At 43.6% G+C, this 22388-nt stretch overlaps 2 protein-coding genes across 2 annotated transcripts; both read right to left on the bottom strand.

The window, feature by feature from the left end:
* Positions 1-1881: 1881 nt before the first annotated feature.
* Positions 1882-7224, bottom strand: skp1 (S-phase kinase-associated protein 1). The gene is made up of 6 exons (XM_061248758.1): positions 7078-7224; positions 6157-6253; positions 5248-5321; positions 4274-4417; positions 2689-2829; positions 1882-2561 (listed from the first exon to the last, which is right to left on the bottom strand). Exons 2-6 carry the CDS (start codon positions 6251-6253, stop codon positions 2526-2528), a joined length of 492 nt encoding a protein of 163 aa, XP_061104742.1. The 5' UTR covers positions 7078-7224; the 3' UTR covers positions 1882-2525.
* Positions 7225-10209: 2985 nt separating this feature from the next.
* ppp2cab (protein phosphatase 2 catalytic subunit alpha b) lies at positions 10210-20990 on the bottom strand. The gene is made up of 7 exons (XM_061248577.1): positions 20618-20990; positions 13305-13514; positions 12729-12902; positions 12535-12624; positions 12216-12377; positions 11561-11679; positions 10210-11128 (listed from the first exon to the last, which is right to left on the bottom strand). The coding sequence occupies exons 1-7, from the start codon at positions 20717-20719 to the stop codon at positions 11056-11058; spliced, it is 930 nt and encodes a 309-aa protein (XP_061104561.1). The 5' UTR covers positions 20720-20990; the 3' UTR covers positions 10210-11055.
* Between the last annotated feature and the right edge of the window lie 1398 nt (positions 20991-22388).

Here is a 22388-nt window from a genome sequence, read left to right as displayed (position 1 = left end):
GTGGCGTTCATTTTGGCACTTCTGTCATGGGTAAATTATCTCACGGGTCACAGGCAAAAGACTTAAAATATTCGAGGGTTTTACAAAGTCAATTTAACGCTTCGAGCAAAGGATACACGAGCAGGTTTTAACACGCCATACATTAATTGTGTTTGACTAGTGAATTTATTTTTGCTGGAAAATCTGCAGCTTTCTGCATTATTTCAGTTCAACTGAATTTTAAGCTATTCTGCAAAAAAAAAAAAAAGACTTTAAAAACTTCAATAAAAAAAACGATGAGTAGGTACTGTATTTCATTACTTTGTAAATTTTTTATAAATGTGGAACGCATATATAATAAGATTCAAACTTTTATATGTTGTTTTGTAAAAAAGAAAAAACAAATTCTTTAAAAAAAAAAAGCTTTGCTCTTTTTAGACTAGTTTTCTTTATTTCCAAAAGCAATACATTTTATAGTTTTTTTTTTCCTTTCTTCCAAAAATGTTTTGTGTATTATCGAATTTGTTCATGAAACAAATGTGTTCTACATGTTCTGCCTTAGTAAACCAAAAATAAATTTTTCAACAACAGCTTTACTTTTGTTCCTGTTTGTAGCATCGATTCCTCCACTCCCTGACCCAAGTTCAGGGCCAGGTGACGCTGTTACACCAGCGTCCAGCAGAGGGCGCTGTCAGACCAACATTTTTACTGGTTTTCCACACCGGTAGACAACGAAAATACGGTCACATCAAATGCCAAATACGCTTTCGTAGAACCTGTTTGGTCTTAAGTTCTTAGTTTATATATTTTGCATCTGTTGGTTAATTTGTTATGTCATTCATTTCCATGCATGGTATTTCCACAGTACAAGCTGTATGTTACAGAATACCATCAAAGTTGTCATAAACTGAAACCATATTCTATGTTGCAAATGTTTCAGTGTTGTCTATTAAAGTTTACATTTAAATTACCCGTGTCTGACTTCTACTTAATATGTAGCTCTACGGTCCTGTAGGTTTTCACTCCGACCCTAACAAAGCACACCTCATTCAACAGCTAGAGCAGGGCTGCCCAACCCTGTTCCTGGAGATCCACCGTCCTGTAGGTTTTCACTCCAACCCTAACAAATGCTGCATATGGTGACATTGACAGGTGTATGGTCATTCAGATTTATGAACTGGTGTTGAAGCGTAAGAACTGATTCCAGGCCCAATAGATGGATTAGCTGGACAGGGAAAAATAAGGGAATCCAAAAGTATGACTTGTGTAAAAGTATAGTACAATGCTCATATACTGATCTATATTGTGTTAATTGGGGTAACATCAGGGTGAGCAAAGTGGTTTATATGCTATATAAAGAACAAAATGTAAGGTTTCAGATTGGTCCCACAGAAACATACCCCCTTTTTGGGATTAAACTACATCTCTCCCGCTGCCACAATGCTCCCATTATAGCACATGTTCAGGGCTGCCAGACACCGGCTCTCTCTATTGTTCTCTCAAAGCTGACTTTCTTCATGCGCGACCAATGTGATTTCAAATAAATGCAAGCCATACCAGGCCAATGGAAGTTATACGCACTGAATTTACACTGCAAATTAAAAGCAAACTAGACCATACATTCAGGCGGGCGGGGCATCCAGTACATTTACCGTGGGGTGAAAATGTGCTTCAGCAGTTTTAACCATTTCGTCAACTCACCTCGAATCTTTCCTGTCAGTCTAGATGCCACACATTACTCATCGAAACTATTTCAGCAAGGCCCTTACCCCGCACTGCTCCAGGGCCCCTGCTTAGTCTAATCAACTGTAAGTCACTCGGATAAAGGCATCAGGAAAATATATTTAAAAATAAAAATAAAATCTGAAAATTACAGCTATAAGGGCAAAATAATTCAACAGATTCTTTTTCCAACATTTTATTTCTGGCAATCCTAAAGTTCACCTTCACAGTTCAGAACAACGTTTATTTCCCTGTACAATAAAAGTCTTATTCCACCATGACAGCATATTTACGTAGCTAAAAAGTGCCCCAAATCCCCGACTCCGCAGGGACAACCGCACGTTAGCTCAAAATCAAAAGTCCCAAAACACAAACCTGTACTTAGTGAATTTATTTCGTTTTTTTCTTTCTTTTTTGTTGCGTTTGTTTTAAGAGAGGACAGAATACATATGAGTCAGTGTTTACAAAATTCAGCATGAGTCCATTATGAAGATCTCCAGACATACTATCATTTAATGAAAAGAAAAAAAAAATAACGTCTTCATTAAAAAAAAGAAAGAAAAAAAACAAAAAACAACCAACACAAGTGAAAACGGGATGGGGCAGGGAGGAGCCTGTAGAACTAAAGTTCACTGAACGTAGAATGGACACAAGCTTCCACAAACCTGTAAAAACTGCAGAAAAAAAAAAAAAAAAAGCTTTAAATTATTTGCACCTTACAAGCGATGGAAAGGGTCATGCTGGACACAGCAGGGTCTGCGGCTCCGGGTGTCCGATGCGATGTTAACACGTATGAACAGTGCAGCCCTGAACGCAGAGCCTTCTCATTTCTCTTCACACCACTGGTTCTCCTTGCGTACCTGGAGAGACGGGAAAACGCAGGTCAAACGCAGGTCAAACGCAGGTCAAACGCAGGTCAAACGCAGGTCAAACGCAGGTCAAACGCAGGTGAATCAGGGACTCAGAGCTTTTTTTTTCCACGGTTACCTGGGCCTCCTCTTCCTCTGTGAAGTCGTTTTTGATGTTGAAGGTCTTCCTGATCTCCTCCGGGGTCTTGCCTTTGATCATGTTCGCTACCGTCTTACACGTCACGTCCAGCAGCCCCTTGATGTCCAAATAATTTGCCGCCTACAAAATAAGCAGCTATTAAAATACATATACATATATATGTACATAGTGCAACGTTTACGACACAGCTTACGCCTTTCATTCTACTCCTGCTCCAGATCAGTAACACACACAGTTACACAACCCCCACGGATCAGTAACACACAGTTACACAACCCCCACGGATCAGTAACACACACACACAGCTACACAAACCCACACGGATCAGTAACACACACACAGTTACACAAACCCACACGGATCAGTAACACACACACAGTTACACAAACCCACACGGATCAGTAACACACACACAGTTACACAAACCCACACGGATCAGTAACACACAGTTACACAAACCCACACGGATCAGTAACGCACACACAGTTACACAAACCCCCACGGATCAGTAACAGTTACACAAACCCACACGGATCAGTAACACAGTTACACAAACCCACACGGATCAGTAACACACAGTTACACAAACCCACACGGATCAGTAACACACAGTTACACAAACCCACATGGATCAGTAACACAGTTACACAGACCCACACGGATCAGTAACAGTTACACAGACCCACATGGATCAGTAACACACAGTTACACAAACCCACATGGATCAGTAACACACAGTTACACAGACCCACACGGATCAGTAACACAGTTACACAAACCCACACGGATCAGTAACACAGTTACACAAACCCACACGGATCAGTAACACACAGTTACACAAACCCACACGGATCAGTAACACAGTTACACAAACCAACACGTGTGAGCCAAGACAACATTCTCTCAGCGTGGCACGAGGCCCAGCCTTGCAGACCTTTAGCAGCAGAGCCAGAGACCCCACATGACTGACCTGGATACTCCCCGACTGCAGCTCGGATTGTGGGCTATGGTGCACCTGCATAAGGGCCTCAAGGCCCAAACACCACCACAACTACAAACCACAACTTATAAACCACAACTATAGCCATGGGAGCATCCACACTGCTGAGCTGCACATAGCAGTAAACAGCCATTTTGAATGTGAAGCCTTGTAAATTTAGACGGATTTTGATTGGCTGTCAACATTCCTATTGTTCACGCAGCTGGAAAGAAATATGAATTAATTAAAAAATATTAAATTAATTAAAAAGTAATTTTAAAAAAACGCTCCCAAGATATCGATGTCGTCATCGTAATCTGTGCTGAGGACACCATCTACTGATATTTATACATTTATAGCTGAAGTTATATTTATGGTTGTGGTTGTGCTCATGGTTGTGGTCATGGTTGTGGTCATGGTTGTGGTCATGGTTGTGGTCATGGTTGTGGTTGTGCTCATGGTTGTGCTCATGGTTGTGCTCATGGTTGTGCTCATGGTTGTGCTCATGGTTGTGCTCATGGTTGTGGTTGTGCTCATGGTCGTTATTGCGCTCGTAGTCGTGGGCGCAGACAGGCCTGTACACACCAGGATGAGCTCGAACAGCGTGCCCTGGTCCACTTTGAGGAACTCCTGGTCCCACACAGGGATGTCATCCGTCCTCTTCTCCTTGTTCTCGTCGTCCTCAGGGGGAGGGGGGTCGTCCTTGTGGTGGGTGCACCACTGGATCACCTGGAGGAGGGGGGGCAGAGCAGGGCGGCCATCACAGACCAGCAGAGCCTACATTTCCCACAATGCAGAGCGCAGGTGCGAGTGGCCCAAGGAGACGCAAGGAGGGAGGCTTGAACACTGACGGGAGTCTCTCCACCGAAACGCTTAAATCTGCACCACTGAGCGGAAGCTACCTCTGAGAACTGCACTGTTACTCTGACCTGGCTGCGATGTGCCCTCTCAGACTGCAGACAATTTCCTTTTATTCCAGACTTTTTATTACCTGCACTTACATTTCACATTACATTATAGGCATTCAGCAGACGCTCTTATCCAGAGCGACATACAGTAAAGTGCATACCCATAACCAGGGAGAAGAGCACTGAAAGACCCTAGAGGGAAGTACAGTTTCAAGTGCTGGGAATGACCACAGAGATAAGGACTTGGGCCTAGTAGATTAATCTGAGAATGGATTACATCTATAAAACCGTTTTTACTTCTGCACATAGTCTTATAAAATAGTCATTTACAACAGTGTTAAATACAAGGTCCTGGTTCAGCAGTGTGTGTGCGTGTGTGTGTGTGTGTGTGTGTGTGTGTGTGTCTTTTTTGAAGGTGGACTCCAGCACTGAAGCAGTGAAAAATCAGGAGCTGATCAGTGGTATGAATTACATTCACATCTCAAAATTTCTCCACTTTTCTTCCCAATATGTGGACATCACCAAGAACTGCTGCTGAAAGCCTAAGTGATTGCAAAGGTCCAAACGCACGAGTACGTCCACGCAATTGAGCAGAATGGTCGGGCGCTTTTCTGCGGTCCTTCTGGGCGGAATGATGGCATGTCATCCTACCTTTTTCAGAATGGCGGCGTTCACATTGGGCAGTGGGACGGGGTCATCATCGCCTTCATCATCCATTCCCAAATCTGGACAGAAACAACACACCGTGTGACCACAGGATTCCGACACAAGAGCGCCCCGTTCGGTGGGAACAGCACACTCAAGGAAACCCAACACAGGACTTCTGTAACATGCTGGAATACCGCAGTGCTTACCCATTTACCCAAGTGATCCAAGTTAACTAAACACTCAGTGAGCACTTTACTTGGCAGACCTGTACACCAGCTTGTTAATGCAAATATCTAAATCGGCCAATCATATTGCAGCAACTCAATGGACAAAAGCATGCAGACGTGATCAAGAGGTTCAGTTGCTGTTCAGACCAAATGTCAGAATGGGGAATAAATGTGATCCAAGTGACTTTGACCGTGGAATGATTGTTAGTGCCAGACAGGGTGGTTTGAGAATCTCGTGAGTATTTGAGTATAGAGAATGGTGCAAAAAACAAAAAAACATCCAGTGAGCAGCAGGTCTGTGGGCAAAAACCCCTCGTAAAGATGAGAGGTCAGGAGAATGGACAAGCTGACTGGTCCAAGCTGACAGGAAGGCGACAGTAACTCAAATAACGAAGCGTTACGACAGTGGTATGCAGAAGACTATCTCTTCACACACGTCAAACCTTGAAGTGGATAGGCTACAGCAGCAGAACACCAAATAAGTCTAATAAATACCGAAAAAGGTGGCCACTGAGTGTATACGAGGTCTTCTGTAGTTCTGTAGTTAGTGTGTCGCACAAAGATATGACCACAACGGATAATAACTTAGGGGTTATAATACTACTTGTGTAATATTATGAAATATGAGATGCGCAGTATTATGAAATATATCACCAATAAGCGCATTTTACCGTTAGCAACTTACCTTCCAACATTGTCTTAATTGTCACCGACTGTTTTGCAATTTCGACATCCACTTCAAATATCTCCCCGTCAGAGCTTTGTAGTTTGATAGTAGGCATCTGCAACAGACAAGTTGGTAAACATGTTAGATAACACCCAACTTATTTGCGCGCATTTAGCTAGGTAGCTATCTACACAAATAACAACATGGCAATACAAAAACAATCGCGACCAACATTTAGGTCAACTAGATGAATCAGTTAGCTAGCTAACAACGTAGCCAAGTTAACGTTAGCCTGTATGTTAACTAAACATTTTTTAAAAACATTTAAAGACCTGTCACTACCACAGCTAACTTGTTTCACGATCTACCAAGCAACAGTGAGCGTTTTCTTCAATCTGAGACAAGGTAACGTTAGCTACCAGCTTCTAACCAGTTAGGGCTAGCATGCCTGCTGTTATGTTAACCATGTCGTTGGGGTAGCCAACTACGAACGGACTACCAGGCTCGAGCCAGCCATTTCACACTAGCATCCCGGCAACGGGTTACTTGGCTACCTAGCTAGCTAGCCAGAAATAGCGTTAGCAGCTAGCTATATGGAAACCTTACGTCGGTTTGCTACTTTAAAAGACCACTGACAGTGCCTTTACACGTAGTTCTACAACGCCTATGCTTTCCGTTTATACGAGTAAATTACGTGACGTTAACTAGCTACAACAAAATACAAAAGTAAATATTGCTAACCAATAGATATACTGCACAAGCGAAGGCGCTAACGACGAGGCCTATTAAACGTTAGGAAAAACGGACACCATAGCTAGCTACTCCAGCGAATCAACCACATCAGATTAATCGTATTTAGGTTAATTTGTGATACAGTCAACCAATCTTAAAACTGAATAAAGACGAGATAAACACGCATCGTAGCTACTTAATACTTACAATGAAAGTATAGACAGGTACACAAATAAGATTTCAAATGTCAACGACTGTGTTACCAGACGAGCGGCTTGAAAAATTTCCGTAGCTTTTGTCAAGCAAGTAGATACGTAGTCGTCTTGTAATAATGCCTCGTCAAAAATAAAAAATATTTGTAAAAATGAAAAGTAACTCTGCCATTTAATGTAGTTATGTAATAAATGCCCCCGTCTAATTTAGACTTATTATTTTAAACTTAAACGTATTGAGCAATAAATATTTCGTCGTTTCAACTCAGGCTAGTCTGAGGGAAGTCCTAGTTAAATGTCGACGTTGAGGCAACGGGTCGCCATCTTTTGCGGAGCGTATATTCCAAATAAGCAACAGACCATATTATTTTCATATTGAAAATTATATTCATACTGTAAGCAGGGAAGTACAATATTTTGGTCAAAAACAAAGGAATTTACCTTGTTCCAGTACTATTGGAGGGGACTGTAACTTCAGAGAGTGAAGAATGAGAAGCGTAAATTGTACAGTGCTTTGGATAATATATAAATAACTACATAAATTCCAACCATTTACCATTTACTGCTACTGGCCTACTAAGCCCTCCATCGAGCTTCACTAGACACGGCCACTGGGAATACACAGCTTAACCCATGAGCTTCATTCCCCAACCCCAAAAACATTCAAGACTTGAATGTTTTTTTATCCCTGATCAAACTAATCAAAAGCCTTTTCTTGATCAACAGAGATTAGACCAAACCCCAGGCCACATTCTCCTGACAGATCTAGCATATCCCAAATTAAAAACAGACTGTCTGTAATTGAACGCCCAGGGATACAGCATGCCTGGTATGATCTGCATGTATTAGGGGAGCCAGGTGCTTCTTCAGCCTGTTTGCCAAGCACTTGGACAGAATGTTATAGTCCGTACACAAGAGTGCAACTGGTCTCCAGTTCTTCAGTGAACACACGTACCCTTTCTTAGGCAGCAATGTCAACACTGCCCCGACAAGAAGTTATGGGTTACTCTCCTGCATCGAAACGCTTGAGGACCACATCCAGAAGATGAAAGTCTGCAGGCAGCCTGTCCACTCCTGGTGCACGCCCAGAGGTCATCTACTGCACCGCTCCACTGAGCTCCTCCAAACTGAGCACAGTGCCCGGGGCTCACTAAGCCTTGGGAGGTTGCAGGTTAAAACATCCACCCGGTGCCCATCAGTGTCCCCTTCACTAGCTCCCAGCTCCCCATTAAACCCCACTGCTGCTTCCCTTTCCCCCTGATCACAGGAGAGCCTCCCATTGGGTAATTTCAGACAAAGCAACTTTTTCCTTTCCCTCACCCTCTTCTCCAAACTGAAAAAGAAAGAACCTGGAGCATCTATATCTTTTAAGAGCGTGTGCAAAAGCAGTATACTGCTGCCAAAAAAACAAAAACCTTATTTGAGCCTTTTCCATTTCCCACCATTCCATAAGTCACTTATATTGGAGTTTCCAAAATGTGCTAAACTTTTCACAGGATACACATCCTGTAACAGCTTGTCATCGAATTTCCAATAAGATTTCTGAGCTTGTGTTGAAGTAACTAATTAACCCAACAAGAAACACCTGTCAGTCACATGTTCCAATACTTTTGCTCACCTAAAAATTTGGTGATCTGATACAAAAGGTGACAAGTTCTAAGTTGTTTAACAAATCTAGATGAAAATACCAGGAATAAAAAGCTGTAATTCGGATCTGAAATCTCATGTACATCTATTGACCTCAAACTCAATTGTCCTCAGTGTATAGCCTTTCCAACGGTTTGTTCAATTAATTTGTGCGTATTCACATTTTGAAATTGTGTCCGCTTTATTTGAAGTTTTACTGGTTTATCTGATATATGCATCCAGTCTTTTTCTATTGAAGTCAGGCTTGGGTCAAAGTTCACGGCACGCTATTAATATAACTTCGATTTCGTTTTGTGCAAATGGCTATGGCGTCAGATGATTGTCATTGTCATGATGCTTTATCCACGCTATTAAGATAATTAAAGCAATTTATTTTGCGCCGTTGAACTTTCTCTAAGATAAAAAATAAAATGCAGAAACATTGGGCTATTATCTGTCGGCGAAGTCCAGGAATTCCTGCTGAGAAAAATAGTTGTATTCCATTCTGAACAGCCGAAATAAGCACTTGTTCTCAAATTATGATGAATGACCTATTCATAAAATAAAACCCTGGTAAAACCGATTGATAAAGCGAGGAAACTAAGATGTTTGCTGTACATCACTCATTCAATTTTCAAGAGTGGTAGCATGATGCGGATTTCAATAAATGGCCGTTACATTTGTAAAAATAATGTCTTCAAACCTCCACTTGGTGGCAGCCGTTGACAAACAAAGCTATCGGACCAGATCGCGTCGCATCAATATTGATAGTTTTGTCCATCCTTTGCATGGATTTATCTTGACGCTGGAAAATGTTCGCTTATCTTTCAAGTCAAGTTTTACATTTAACGCAAATATATTGGTCCAATGTACCGCGTAGTCCGTAAGTATTTGGACAGTGGTACAATAACCGTTCTTTTGGGTTTGTACTCCAACATATTGGCTTAAGGTGCAGTGTCACCTTTAATTACATACAGATTCATCCGTGTAGGAAGTACATCCCTTTTTATCCAAATACCTTCTCAGCTCTTTCCGATTAGTCCAGTCTAGTCTTGATTCTAGGCTTTCCGTCGCCTGTGGACTGTTACCGTTTATCAGCAGGAAGACCAGAACTGGGACAGTCAAGGAACGTCATCAACCAATACGTAAACATCCCTCAAATTTAAGGTGACAGACTGCACTGTAACCTAATTTTCAAATGTAATGTGCGGGAGCCGAGAGCCAAAAGCACAGAAGTGTCCGAATACTTATGGACTGCATTGTAGAAACTTTACTTTTGCTGATACCGTCATTTACAGAGCACAATCGGTCTGGCGTTCAGTCTGTATAGTGTCCTGAGTGATTAGGAAAATAAAGAACCATAGATATCGGCATACCGTTGTTTTCACGTCCAACCCCCAATATATGCAGTACTAGTATGTTTATTCAATGTGCAATTTCAATAATGACTGTTGGGTTAATTAAAAACACATTTCCATCTTGAACAAGTACACAGCACACATTTGAACATTTGAGCAACATCCATTTTATTATTAAACTGGAGCCCATTTGCACAACAGCATTGTATTTAATTGCATGCCTCCTGCAAACTGAGTCCAACCTCTTATGCACCTGCTACACAAATTCATTCTGGAAAATAATGTGCAGGAAATTTCTGTGGTAGTATTTTCCTTTACGAAAAATAAAAAATAAAAAAAACCACCAAAAAATGTACCGGTTACATAAATCTCATAAGTAAGAAGGTCCAAAAAAATAAATGAAACAAAACAAACAAGCTTCTTCTTTTTTCTTTTTTTTTTTTAAGGTTGACAACACTCTGGTAAATAAAAAATATATTTAAAACAAAAACATTCCCTATTTCCCTCCCACCCCCAAAATGTTCTTAAAACTACAATGCTTATTTAAGCCATGTTCTTACAGTAACACTGCAGCGGAATGGAGATCATCTTTATTTCATTACAAGGCCCAGTTTTTTGTTTTACTTTCTTCAATTCATCAAGTACTGTTGGCAAAGACATCTGCTGTGAGTTTATATGACACATACACAATGCAAACGTGTGTACCAACAGGGCAGATGGCAAATTACTGACCTTTAGTTAAAAAAAAGAGAGATTATTTTAAATAAACAGCGGTGTTGCGCAGAGAGAAATCGCTGCCCGTTTAAAGTTTACATCGTCACAGTCATGGAGAGACACTTCTGCAGTTAAATATGGCATACCTTTTGGTCCATGTACACAGTTTCTCAATGCTTAAATAGTTATTGATCATTTACATGGCCGCCCCTGTCCTGCCTTTAAGCTGAGTGTACATTAAATCACAGCAGAGCTGTACAGACGCCGTGGGGATTTTACAGGAAGTAGTCTGGCGTCCGGCGGGTCACATGTGGCTCTCCTCTGCGGGGGGCGGGGTCAAACTGCAAGCTGGAGAGAAAACAACCAATCAGAGCCAAGCAGGAGGCGGGGGGGGGGGGGGGAGACAACCAATGAGAACGGCTGCCCCTTCCCCACAGAGATGACGGACTAAAATCACAAGGCCAACTAAATGCAAGAATCTTACTTGGATAGTTAATAGATGGTTCAAGACATCCTAAGTGAATCTTTCATGTTATTTTTATAGTCATTAGATTAATTTGCAGAAGCTCTGTGCCAGAGGGATGTGGCGTAGTCCAAAATTCGTTAAAAACAGAAGCAAGTTACGACAATACCACAGCACAGAATAACAGTTTAACAAGTGGTAGATAAGTCAATATTGAATTCACCCGTCAACACATCCAGTTTTCAACGAAGTGCTTTAATTTCAGGCGGATTTCCCCATATTGGGAAACAGAATCACCTGGTTACCGAAATACTTACAAGGAGTACTTCAGGGTGTCATCGAGTTCCATGATGGCAGCCTGGTTGCCGCAGCGATAGCAGTAATTGGGGGCGCTGAAAATGGTCACCACGTTGCGATCGTGACACCAGTTGTACCCCTGCGAGAGAAAAGGATTTCACGGCTTTTAAAAGGACGAAACTGGAAAGAAAAAAAAAATGACAGTGAAAATGCGATTACACGGTCGCTCAAGCCAACGCAAGCGGGTCTACTGTCACCTGATGTGGGGAAGAGGAGCGAGCTGAACAGGGAAACGCTTCCTTAATCAGCCCTGTATTTCACTGGGAACCAGGGCCCAGAACCAACACACATGTAGCCACGCCAGTCCCATCTCTGGAAGACTTTAGACAGACACACACACACACAGGGACACACACACACACAGGGACACACACACACACACACACACACACACAGGGACACACACACACACAGGGACACACACACACAGGGACACACACACAGGGACACACACACAGGGACACACACACACACAGGGACACACACACACACAGGGACACACACACACAGGGACACACACACACAGGGACACACACACACACAGTGACACACACACTGCAGGGACACACACACACACACACACACACACACACACTGCAGGGGGAGAAATCGCACCTCCATGACCAGCTGGTGGGCTCTTGAGACGAGGGTAAGGCCGTTGGCGTGGTTGAAGGTCTCGGAGATGTCTTGCCCGAAGGTGTACCCCGCACCCCGGGGAGAGATGCCCCACCCGCCCCGGTCATCCGGGTCCGACCACAGCAGGTCACACATGGGGCCCTGCGGGAGAGAGGAGCCGTCAGCATTGTGACATCACAGTGGCCTGACAGTGACATCATCAAAGGTGCGGTCATGATGGTATCACAGTGACCTCATCGTAGCCACATCATCGTAGCCACATCATGGGGAAATTGGGGGAATCGCCAAGCGGCCGTACCTCGTGCGGGACTTCCTGTAAGCGGTCCAGTGCTCGGATGTGATCCAATGTGTCTATTGACGGCGACAGTCCTCCGTGGAGACAGAATATCTGATTTAAAAACAGGCAAACCAGAGTTAACGAGAGTATGTGATGCGGCTGAAGAGTGTTAGCGGTGTGAATTTAACTGGAAGAGAACGGGAGGGACACGGTACCTGGCCGTCCACCAGCGCGGTGAGCGGGAGGTAGTCGAAGAGGTCGGTGAAGTACTTCCACACGTTGGCGTTGCCATACTTCCGTAAGCACTCGTCATAGAAACCGTACACTTGTGTGATCTGCCTGCTCTCGTGATTCCCCCGAAGAATCGTGATGCGTTCACGGAATCTAACCTGAAAGAGAGAGCAACATTTTTTTTTTTTTTTTTTTACAATTTAACAAGGGGCAAAAATAAATATATAAACACAAATAAGTACTCTTCACCCAATGCCCAGCAGCCACTACTTAAACACAAACATGAATCACAAGTTTACACCAAGTTTACACCAAACAAAGGGTGGCCTGTAGTGTAGTGGTTAAGGTAAAAGACTGGTACATGCAAGGTCAGTGGTTTGATCCCCGGTGTAGCCACAATAAGATCCGCACAGCCGTTGGGCCCTTGAGCAAGGCCCTTAACCCTGCATTGCTCCAGGGGAAGATTGTCTCCTGCTTAGTCTAACCAACTGTACGTCGCTCTGGATAAGCCAATAATGTAATGTAACAAAGCAAAAGCACAATCATAAAGGACAGGCTACCTTCAGCGATACCAGAAGGGTGACGGTCTCCACGGAGTAATAGCCCCGGTCCACGTAGTCGCCCATGAACAGGTAGTTGGTGTCCGGAGACTTCCCCCCGATCCGGAAGAGCTCCATGAGGTCGTGGAACTGTCCGTGCACATCCCCGCACACCGTGACGGGGCACCGCACGTCCTGCACATTCGACTCCTTCGTCAGGATCTCTTTGGCCTGGAGGAAGAGCGCGGCGGGAAACAGGGTCAACACGGAATATAAAACACGGCGGGAAGCAGGGTCAACACGGAATATAAAACACGGCGGGAAGCAGGGTCAACACGGAATATAAAACACGGCGGGAAACAGGGTCAACACGGAATATAAAACACGGCGGGAAGCAGGGTCAACACGGAATATAAAACACGGCGGGAAGCAGGGTCAACACGGAATATAAAACACGGCGGGAAACAGGGTCAACACGGAATATAAAACACGGCGGGAAGCAGGGTCAACACGGAATATAAAACACGGCGGGAAACAGGGTCAACACGGAATATAAAACACGGCGGGAAACAGGGTCAACACGGAATATAAAACACGGCGGGAAACAGGGTCAACACGGAATATAAAACACGGCGGGAAACAGGGTCAACACGGAATATAAAACACGGCAGGAAACAGGGTCAACACGGAATATAAACCCCCCGGGAGAGTCTCTAACCTGAGTAGACATTGAGGGGGGTTCGCTTTGCTAGCTGCGAGGGTGACTGCACTAGACTGGACAAGCCCCAGAGTAGTTACAATAACAGTCAGTGCAGCAGTTGGGCCCTTGAGCAAGGCCCTTAATGCCACATTGCACCAGGGGGGGATTGGCCCCTGCTTGGTCTAATCAACGGTCAGCCACTTTGGATGAAAGTGTCTGCTGAAGAACTAACGTTAACGTAGTAACATGTTTTATACCAGGGGTCTCCAACCCTGGTCCTGGAGGGCTACTGGGTCTGCTGGTTTTTGTTTTCACCTTAAAATCAGCACCCTTTGAGACCCAGGTAACCAGGTGAGGTGAGTTAATTAATCCATTAGAGCAGTTGATCACAGTTAAGTGCAGGGTAACAAGAAAAACCAGCAGACCCAGTAGCCCTCCAGGACCAGGATTGGAGACCCCTGTTTTATACAGTCACATCCTCAATGTTGTGAATTTTAGGGGATCCGGCTGGCAAAGTCCAGTGCTGCCTGCACCCAACTGGACTCACGAGACCGCACGAGCCCCCCAGCGCACCAGCGCAGGGTGGGCCAGACACTCAGATCCAGCCGTGATCGGATCAGAAGGTCCGGCAGGGCCGTGTGAAACATGCAGGTTTAACATTAAATTAGAGATTTGGCGTTAAGGAGCTTTGACGGCGTAAATCCAACGGCTGGGGGGGGGAATCGTGGGATTGGGTCAAAGAGGGAGACACACGCCACCGGTGCCAAGCGTCGGGTGAATGGAGGGATGGACTCCAGCAGATGGGAGGATGAAGTGACAGGATTAAAAAAAAAATAAAAAAGGAAGAGTTTTATTCTCACTGCAGACGGGTAAAGACTCCTGACTGAGTGACCTACATACGGACAAAGCCACTTCTGTTGCAAGCGCACAGCGCCTGGCTTTCGCGCGCGCTGAGAGCTGGCGGCTATCAGAAGCAACAGTAACAGAAGGAGCCGCACGTAGGGCGCACCCGAGAGCCCTTCAGATATCACGGAGCGCTGATAAAACCGGCGGCCAGCCGGGCTTACGCAAGACGACAGCGTCCTAGTGCAATCCCCTTTCCGCGGGAACGCAATGTGCGCCGACGCCAGCGCCGTGTGCCTGAGCCCGTTCCCTTTCCCCCCCCGCCCGCCCGCGCGGGGTACGGGAGATACGTCCTGAACCGGACCCCCCCCCCTGTCGACCGCTCCTAAATCGGCCCTGTCATCACCTGACGCGCGCGACCTTCGGGCTGAGAGTGATTACACTCGACAGATGACCGCACCGGCAGAGTCAACTCGTTTCCCCTTTCTGTTAACCGTTAACCGCGTCGGCCTGGCAACGCAAACACCGGCCGCACGGAACAACAGAGCCCAGCTATTCACACCAGCGCGTTATGACTATAGTCACGCACAGTTTCAGTAACACTTTCCTCGAAGGGCCAAAGTCGAGTCCTTCATAAATACCACATAAGCATTCATAAGCACTCGTATCAAAAAGCGCTAATGGGCGTATGGTGTGTCATGTCAACACTGAGGCAGCAACTGACATCATGCGCTTATGAACCTCACCTTCTATAATTACAGTGCAGTGCTTAATTACAGTAACTTATGCGTCAGTGGAAGATTCTCATAAAAAAATAGGAATAGAACACTTAAATCAAACCAAGAGAAAAGGTTAGGTATTGGGTTGCTCACAACCTTCAACCGGACCGATGGAACCACGTTTTCCGTGTGGGAACAACGCACCCATTTCCCTATCCAGTCGGACTGTGTGCACAGCATACAGTACGTGCTTCGTGTCGATCCAGAGGGGACTCGAACCCTGGTCTTAAATGAGGCCCTAATCTCAGAACATTCAGTGCCACCACATCAGGACCCTGGTCACATGCGTTTGTGTGATATGGAACATTCCACTAGCGTTAGCACCAGTGTAAACACACGCAGAATCCCAGATACTCCCCGAGTTAATCCTTACCCAATCGGTCATGAGAACCCACGCCACTAGTATTAGCATACTGCCTCGAGCACACACCACGGAACATAAATCATGTTCACACATTGTTGCTATGGTGCAATTATTCAATCATTTGCTCCGCATAGCAGTACAAGCTGGTTCGGGCCGAAGGCACTTCGACAAAGAAATATTACATTATACAAGCCCTGATATCAGTAGCTGATATTATGCTGATAATTTTGTTGAATTGCATGACGTCATTTTCCCTTGCGCTCAACAGGAGCATTAGTCAGGAGAAACAGCCCCTGGTGCATCTACTGCGTATCTGGCAGCAGCAGAGCGGTTTGAGACTTAAAGCAGTACTTGCTACACGGTGAAACCGAAATGTATATTCGTAAGAACCGAGAATTTGCACACGGACCACGTGTGAACTGTTTGGAAATGGAACATTAATCAGAAAACGAAAATGGCGAGGAGTGCCCAAACTTAGAGCTGGGGTCTGCCCGTGTATGTACAATAATGCACTGCTATCCAACAAAGGCCAAATGTATAAACACAACGTTGTGAATAAAAGGAAAATGCAGTTCCTGCACTGAGCCTCCAATTCAGCCTCCTCTGCTTCGTGTGCCTGGAGAACATTGATGTGCCCCCCCACCCCCAAAGAAGATGCTCCACTGCTAAATAAAAACTTCACGCAGCACTGCTATACAGCGCACAAAGCAAAGCTACGAACGAAGTGATTTTGAAAGAAAATCTGAAATCCCCCCCGAGGGCCCAAAAACGTTACATAAAGCGAATCTTGTGGTTCTGGTGTGGTTCTGGTCCTCCTGGGCCAGTTTTCGGGGAAGTGGGGGCGTACGGGGGGTGCCGTTGAAGAATGCGATCTAAAAACAGGTCTGCTCTCCCCCGCCTACTCGGCCAATCAGAGGAGCTCCTGCACGGAAGCGGGTCAGATGGCAGGGGTACGGCGCAGTGATGCAACTCAGAATCAATCAGCACCGCCAGGGCTATTCCTGCTCCAGCGCAACATCAGCCACCGCAGCGCAGAGACGCAGAGACGCAGAGACACAGGCGTCTGCACTCACTCACTCACTCACTCACTCACTCACTCACTCACTCACTCACTCACTCACTCACTCACTCACTCACTCACTCACTCACTCACTCACTCACTCACTCACTCACTCACTCACTCACTCACTCACTCACTCACACACTCACTCACACACTCACACACACTCACACACACTCACACACACTCACACACAGATATATTCACACATTTACATTCTGGTTTCCCTGTGTGTGTGTGTGTGTGTGTGTGTGTGTGTGTGTGTATATAAACACTCACACCATTACCACACACTACACTCACAACAACAACTCACAACAACAACACATTCACACCAAATTTACACTCCTGTTTCCCTCTGTGTGGGTGTGTTTAAACAACACAGGATACACACACAAACCTTCCAGATTTGAAAAGCTATTTTCAGTATCAGTGGGCTGAAGTCTGGAGGGACACACGAGTAATGAAATCACATGAATGGTATGACTGAAGTTTAACCGACAAAACCGTGAACTTGTGTGACACCATTTATCACCTATCGACCACATGGAAGTTGGAACTGGAATGGAAGTTCATGTGTTCCATTATCCGAATCCGATCGTAAGGTATTGCAAGCGTTTTGTTCAGGTCTGCAGTGAAGAGGGTTTTTATTCAGGGGAACATTAATTAACTGATAAAAACCTATCCCACAGTACACCACATAAAAGGACAAGAGAATCACAAATTTCACCCAAACCATCACTTGATTTTGCACTTAATTCTATGTCGCTGTGGATAAGAGTGTCTGCTAAATGACTCTTAACTTCACATTTAAAGTGAAACATTCAGTTTAAAAAAAAAACTTGTGGTTTACTATCACTAGGCCCAAACTGCTATGTGGAACAGGTCACGAGAAAACTCATGGAAAGAGATCAAAATGAGTTAAGGATGTCCCAACAATAGGGCTTAGTGCCTAGTTAAGAGTAGCCTAGTTGAGAAGCAATCAAGCATCAAGAAACAGTCACGAATAAATTAGCGGTCAATCGCATATTTTAACAAGACTGCATTACTCTGAAGATACCATCAGGCAGTTTTTTTTTTACTGTCAGAAAATTCACAGGGCTTCTAGTAATTCTACGTCCCCACTTTCCCGCGAAAACAGTAAACCTGCCGATCTTGTTACAGCAACTCCCTCTAAATTCCTTGGGATTCCACCCACACCCAGTTTTAAAACTGCGCCCAGTTCAACATGCAGACCCTCCTCGAACCCAAAGCATTTCAGAACAAAGTGGACGGGGAAAATAACAGGTCTTTGATGATCACAGACAGTAGAACACAATTTGAATACAGCAATAAAAATGGAAGCCAGATAATTACTCATAACAGGTCTTATCATGACTGCGTTTTAATCAGCTTTTTGCATATTTCATGCACATGAATATCATACGCTCTGCCTCAGTCACAAACCGTACACAGCCCAAAAAATACAAGCAGCAATAATGAGTCTATCAGCATCGATGAAGGTGAATAGAAACCTGCCTTTTATTGGACAAGCAGCTCAATGTGGGCGTTGAGCATCTATTAAATGTGCAGTGTCTTGTAGCTATATTTTATAGCTTGAAGTTTAAAATGCATTTCGCAGCATGCTACGAATTTAACAATCTTCAATTTGCATGACCAATTTCGGCATAAATCTCCTGCATGCTCTCAGGCAACTGCCCAGATGAAAGGACATGATTTTCATAAGTGTAGCGCTTTGCATGACAAACAACCGCCCCCCCGCGCCCTATATCTTACTGTCAAACAAGACCGCCTCGTGAATATGTACGTGGAGTAAGCGCATTCAAGCAGTATTTGAATGGGTCTCATCACCAGCTGGTGTTGAACAACTTCAAATTTGTCAATGTAGCCATCTCCGGGAGAGGTAGAAGGCCAGTAGGGATTGAGATCAAACCCTTCTCAGTCCCTAGCCGCCTAGTAACTAAGGTCACGGTTTGACCTACTTTCCCGGAGGCTGATCTCCCATGTAATCAAACGGCACGGTGTGGGTAGCACAAGGCGATGCAAACCCGGTTAAGCAACCAGATTAAACCATAGCTATAACTACTGACGTGCAGTTAATAAATCCAGCCAAGGATTTCATACAACATCTGGTTTAACTGATCCCTGGTTAATGCGTTACATTCATAGTAGTTGGAATGATCTTATTTTCTGTGTTCTTTGATCACACGTAACGTTACAGAGTAATGGGATATAATGTTAAGTTGCCAACATTATTACCGTTGCTGTTGGAATATCATAACCTTTCTAACTAGTATTGCTAGATAACGAACAACGTGACAATAGTAGAGGCAGGTCAATAGCTAGCCTAGGTAGCAAGTTAAAATGGTAAAGCACAGCTGAAATGTTATTAAACACATGCAAACATTGACATATCTGAACAGTAAATTCTGTCAGTTGTGACACCAAATGAAGATGCGGTTGGACTAGTAGATTTCTTCAGCTAGCCTAGCTATAAAGTATTGTGTTGCTGCATTCTCTCTGCAGTCCAGTGAAAATATGAATTTTAGCGTTAGATAATAATGTTAATTGTAACGGATTAAACTGACGTTACATCAGCTAATTTAACTACTGCTACCCAGTTTGCTAGCAAGTAATGTTAGCGAGTTAGCGGAATACGAGATTGAACTTGGTAGCTAGCTAATATTTACTGCACGTGCTAGTTAGCTAGATGGTGCTTCTATGTTTGTGTTATTTGTCAACTAAGTTAGCAGCATGATGAGCAAGTTAACTTGTAACGTTACTGGTGGTGAATATATCGGCGCCATTTTAGAAAATGTGAAAACCGCTGAGGGTAAAGACGGTTTTCCATAGTCGAATTCCATCGCTCTTCATACAATTAAGAGAACCACTAGGCTAGCACTAGACAGCTAACGTAGTTAAAAAAAACCCATAATATACAGTACAGTGTACCATTTGTGCTAAAGCTATCCAATGCGTTGTATTAATGCTATCAAAAAATAACCGGTTAGCTTAGCTAGCAAGGTAAAGTTATCTGCGAACTAAGTTAATAAAATTAACGAGCGACGTTACCCTAGCTAGCTGGCTAATATCTCACGGTACCATCATCAGCTAGCTAGCCATCTTAGTCATGTCTAGCAGACAACAGCCTACTAGCTAACTAATGTACCGGTTAGACCGAACGTTACCTAGCTAACGTTACAGCTAAACTAGATAATCAACAAATTAGGCTAACGTTATCAAGCAAATGGTCAACAAACTGGATAACTTAGCTAGCCTAGATGGGGAGCTGGGTTGGCTATAAGCGAATTTCTCAAAGTAGCCTAACTGTTACTCCGTTCAATGAGGATGTACGAAAAATGTCTGTGTGATGGCCGTAAATTTCTTTCTTTATGGGTCATTAATTGTAGCCAGCTTTAGCTAGCCAATTTAGTTAGCTAGCTAGCAATACTCCGCCATTTTAAAAGCCAGCCTGACACTCTGTGAATCTTAAATATAAACTGGACATTTAGCTAGTCAAGATTAGCTGGAGTCATTTAGCGCAAAATCGAATGAAATATTTTTTTAAAGAAAAAAAGAATGAATTACCTTTTCACAGAGTGTTTTCACTTGGTTTTCCGAGAGCTGCTTACACTCGTTGAGTTGCTCAATCCATTGATCAAGTTCCTTCGTAAACGCCTTTTCGTCCATTTCTGAATGTTATTAATAGCTAGCCAGCTAGCTTAAATGGTTTAAACAATTAATTGCCCTAAGTGTATTTTTAACTCCTCACCAAGAGTACCAAAAGACCAGTTTTGAACAGATCACTGTACACAATAAATGCGGTCCTAACCAGAAGAAATGATTTCTGTGTTTGAATGAAGGGGGAATCGGAGCAGGTAGCCTACATCAGCTAGACAGAAATGAAAAGACGTCAGTCTCTCTTGCGTACCACCCCGCACTCATGCCACCGTCCAGTCCTCGTAAGGGGCTGAACAACAAAGCAAGACTCGCATTTCAATTGGTTTCCACATATCACTACGCACGTCGCTATTGGTTTAATGACTGTTGTAAGGCGTGGCATTGGTTTTCAATTTTTAGAAAACAATCCCCAAATAATATTCTAATCTAATGGGTTTAGTATATTTTGTTCATTATTAGTATTATTGTTAAATTTAACGTTAGTAGGCAAGTGAAACATCCAGATGTTCAAATGGGCATTCGAGATAATCAAAATGATACAGGATAACAGGAAATGTTCCATTTGCAAAGACTCATTACATTACATTATTGGCATTTGGCAGACGCTCTTATCCAGAGCGACGTACAACAAAGTGCATATCCATAACCAGGGATAAGTGCGCTGAAAGACCCTAGAGGGAAGTACAATTTCAATTGCTACCCGTACAACAAAGATAAGGACCAGGGCCTATTTTTATTTTTATTAAAATTTTTATTTTTTTTTTAAACAACAAATAAACAAACAACAAAGCAAAAGTGACCAAACTTAACTATCCAAATACTGCTTAACTAGCCAACTAAAAAATACCGAAACACAACGTAAATCACAAAGACAACAATTGAGGTTCACAGGGAGGTAGGGAGGGATGGGGAGAGGTGCTGCTTGAAGACTCAATAGAGTTCATTATCCTGTATTTAAGTTGTGCCGTACCTATATATTAACAAACGGATTACTTCACTTAAATACCAGTATATGTTTACTGCAATTCTAAGGACTCGTGATCCAACATTTATTCCCATAACCGTGTGCATATAAACATCTTAAACAGCCCTGAGGACTTGCCCTATCGGTAGTCTGACCTGAATATGCAAGGCGCACCTGGTTCTCTGCTTCTAGGAAAATCTTTCGTAAAAATGAGCGACACAGGAGCATGCAAATGTACGCTGGCTTAAGGCGAGGAAATGGAAACGGATCCTTGACTTCCTCCGTGGCGATGTGCTGTTGAATAGCATGATAACGTGCGTTTCAAATTTAGTCTATAAACAAATTCAATGAGTCACATTACTTTTTTTACATCGGCTATCCTTGGCTGACCTGACAACCGTATGTAAACATAAACCTTGTTCAGTTCAAATGGCAAGAAATCCTTCTATTTGAGTACAATTAAATTCCAAGTAGAATGCAGGTAACCATATTTTCAATTTCAATTCAATTTTATTTGTATAGCACTTTTTACATAAGACAAGAAACATAACATATTACATAAGTCACAAAGATGCTTTACAGAATAACAGAAGGGCAGGAAGGAAAACAGCAAACACCATGCCCCAAAATAGCAAAAATGTGAGGTTAAAAACACCCTATTGGGGTGAAAAACCCTCAAACAAAGGCAAGAAGAAATCTCAGGAGGAAACTGGT

The sequence above is a fragment of the Conger conger genome, chromosome 7 (assembly GCF_963514075.1).
Source record: "Conger conger chromosome 7, fConCon1.1, whole genome shotgun sequence".
NCBI lineage: Eukaryota > Metazoa > Chordata > Actinopteri > Anguilliformes > Congridae > Conger > Conger conger.
Note: the sequence above shows the minus strand (reverse complement) of the source record. Positions and strands in the feature narration are given on the sequence as shown.

Excerpts from the sequence above, each read along its gene's own strand:
- skp1 (XM_061248758.1), bottom strand. The coding sequence starts at position 6,253 with ATGCCTACTATCAAACTACAAAGCTCTGACGGGGAGATATTTGAAGTG. Across the intron at positions 5,322-6,156 it reads AATTAAGACAATGTTGGAAG|ATTTGGGAATGGATGATGAA; the intron begins GTAAGTTGCTAA and ends GTTTCTGTCCAG. Across the intron at positions 4,418-5,247 it reads ACGCCGCCATTCTGAAAAAG|GTGATCCAGTGGTGCACCCA; the intron begins GTAGGATGACAT and ends CCCCTCCTCCAG.
- ppp2cab (XM_061248577.1), bottom strand. The coding sequence starts at position 20,719 with ATGGACGAAAAGGCGTTTACGAAGGAACTTGATCAATGGATTGAGCAA. Across the intron at positions 13,515-20,617 it reads TGAAAACACTCTGTGAAAAG|GCCAAAGAGATCCTGACGAA; the intron begins GTAATTCATTCT and ends CTCTTCCTCCAG. Across the intron at positions 12,903-13,304 it reads CCCTTCTGGTATCGCTGAAG|GTTAGATTCCGTGAACGCAT; the intron begins GTAGCCTGTCCT and ends TCTCTCTTTCAG.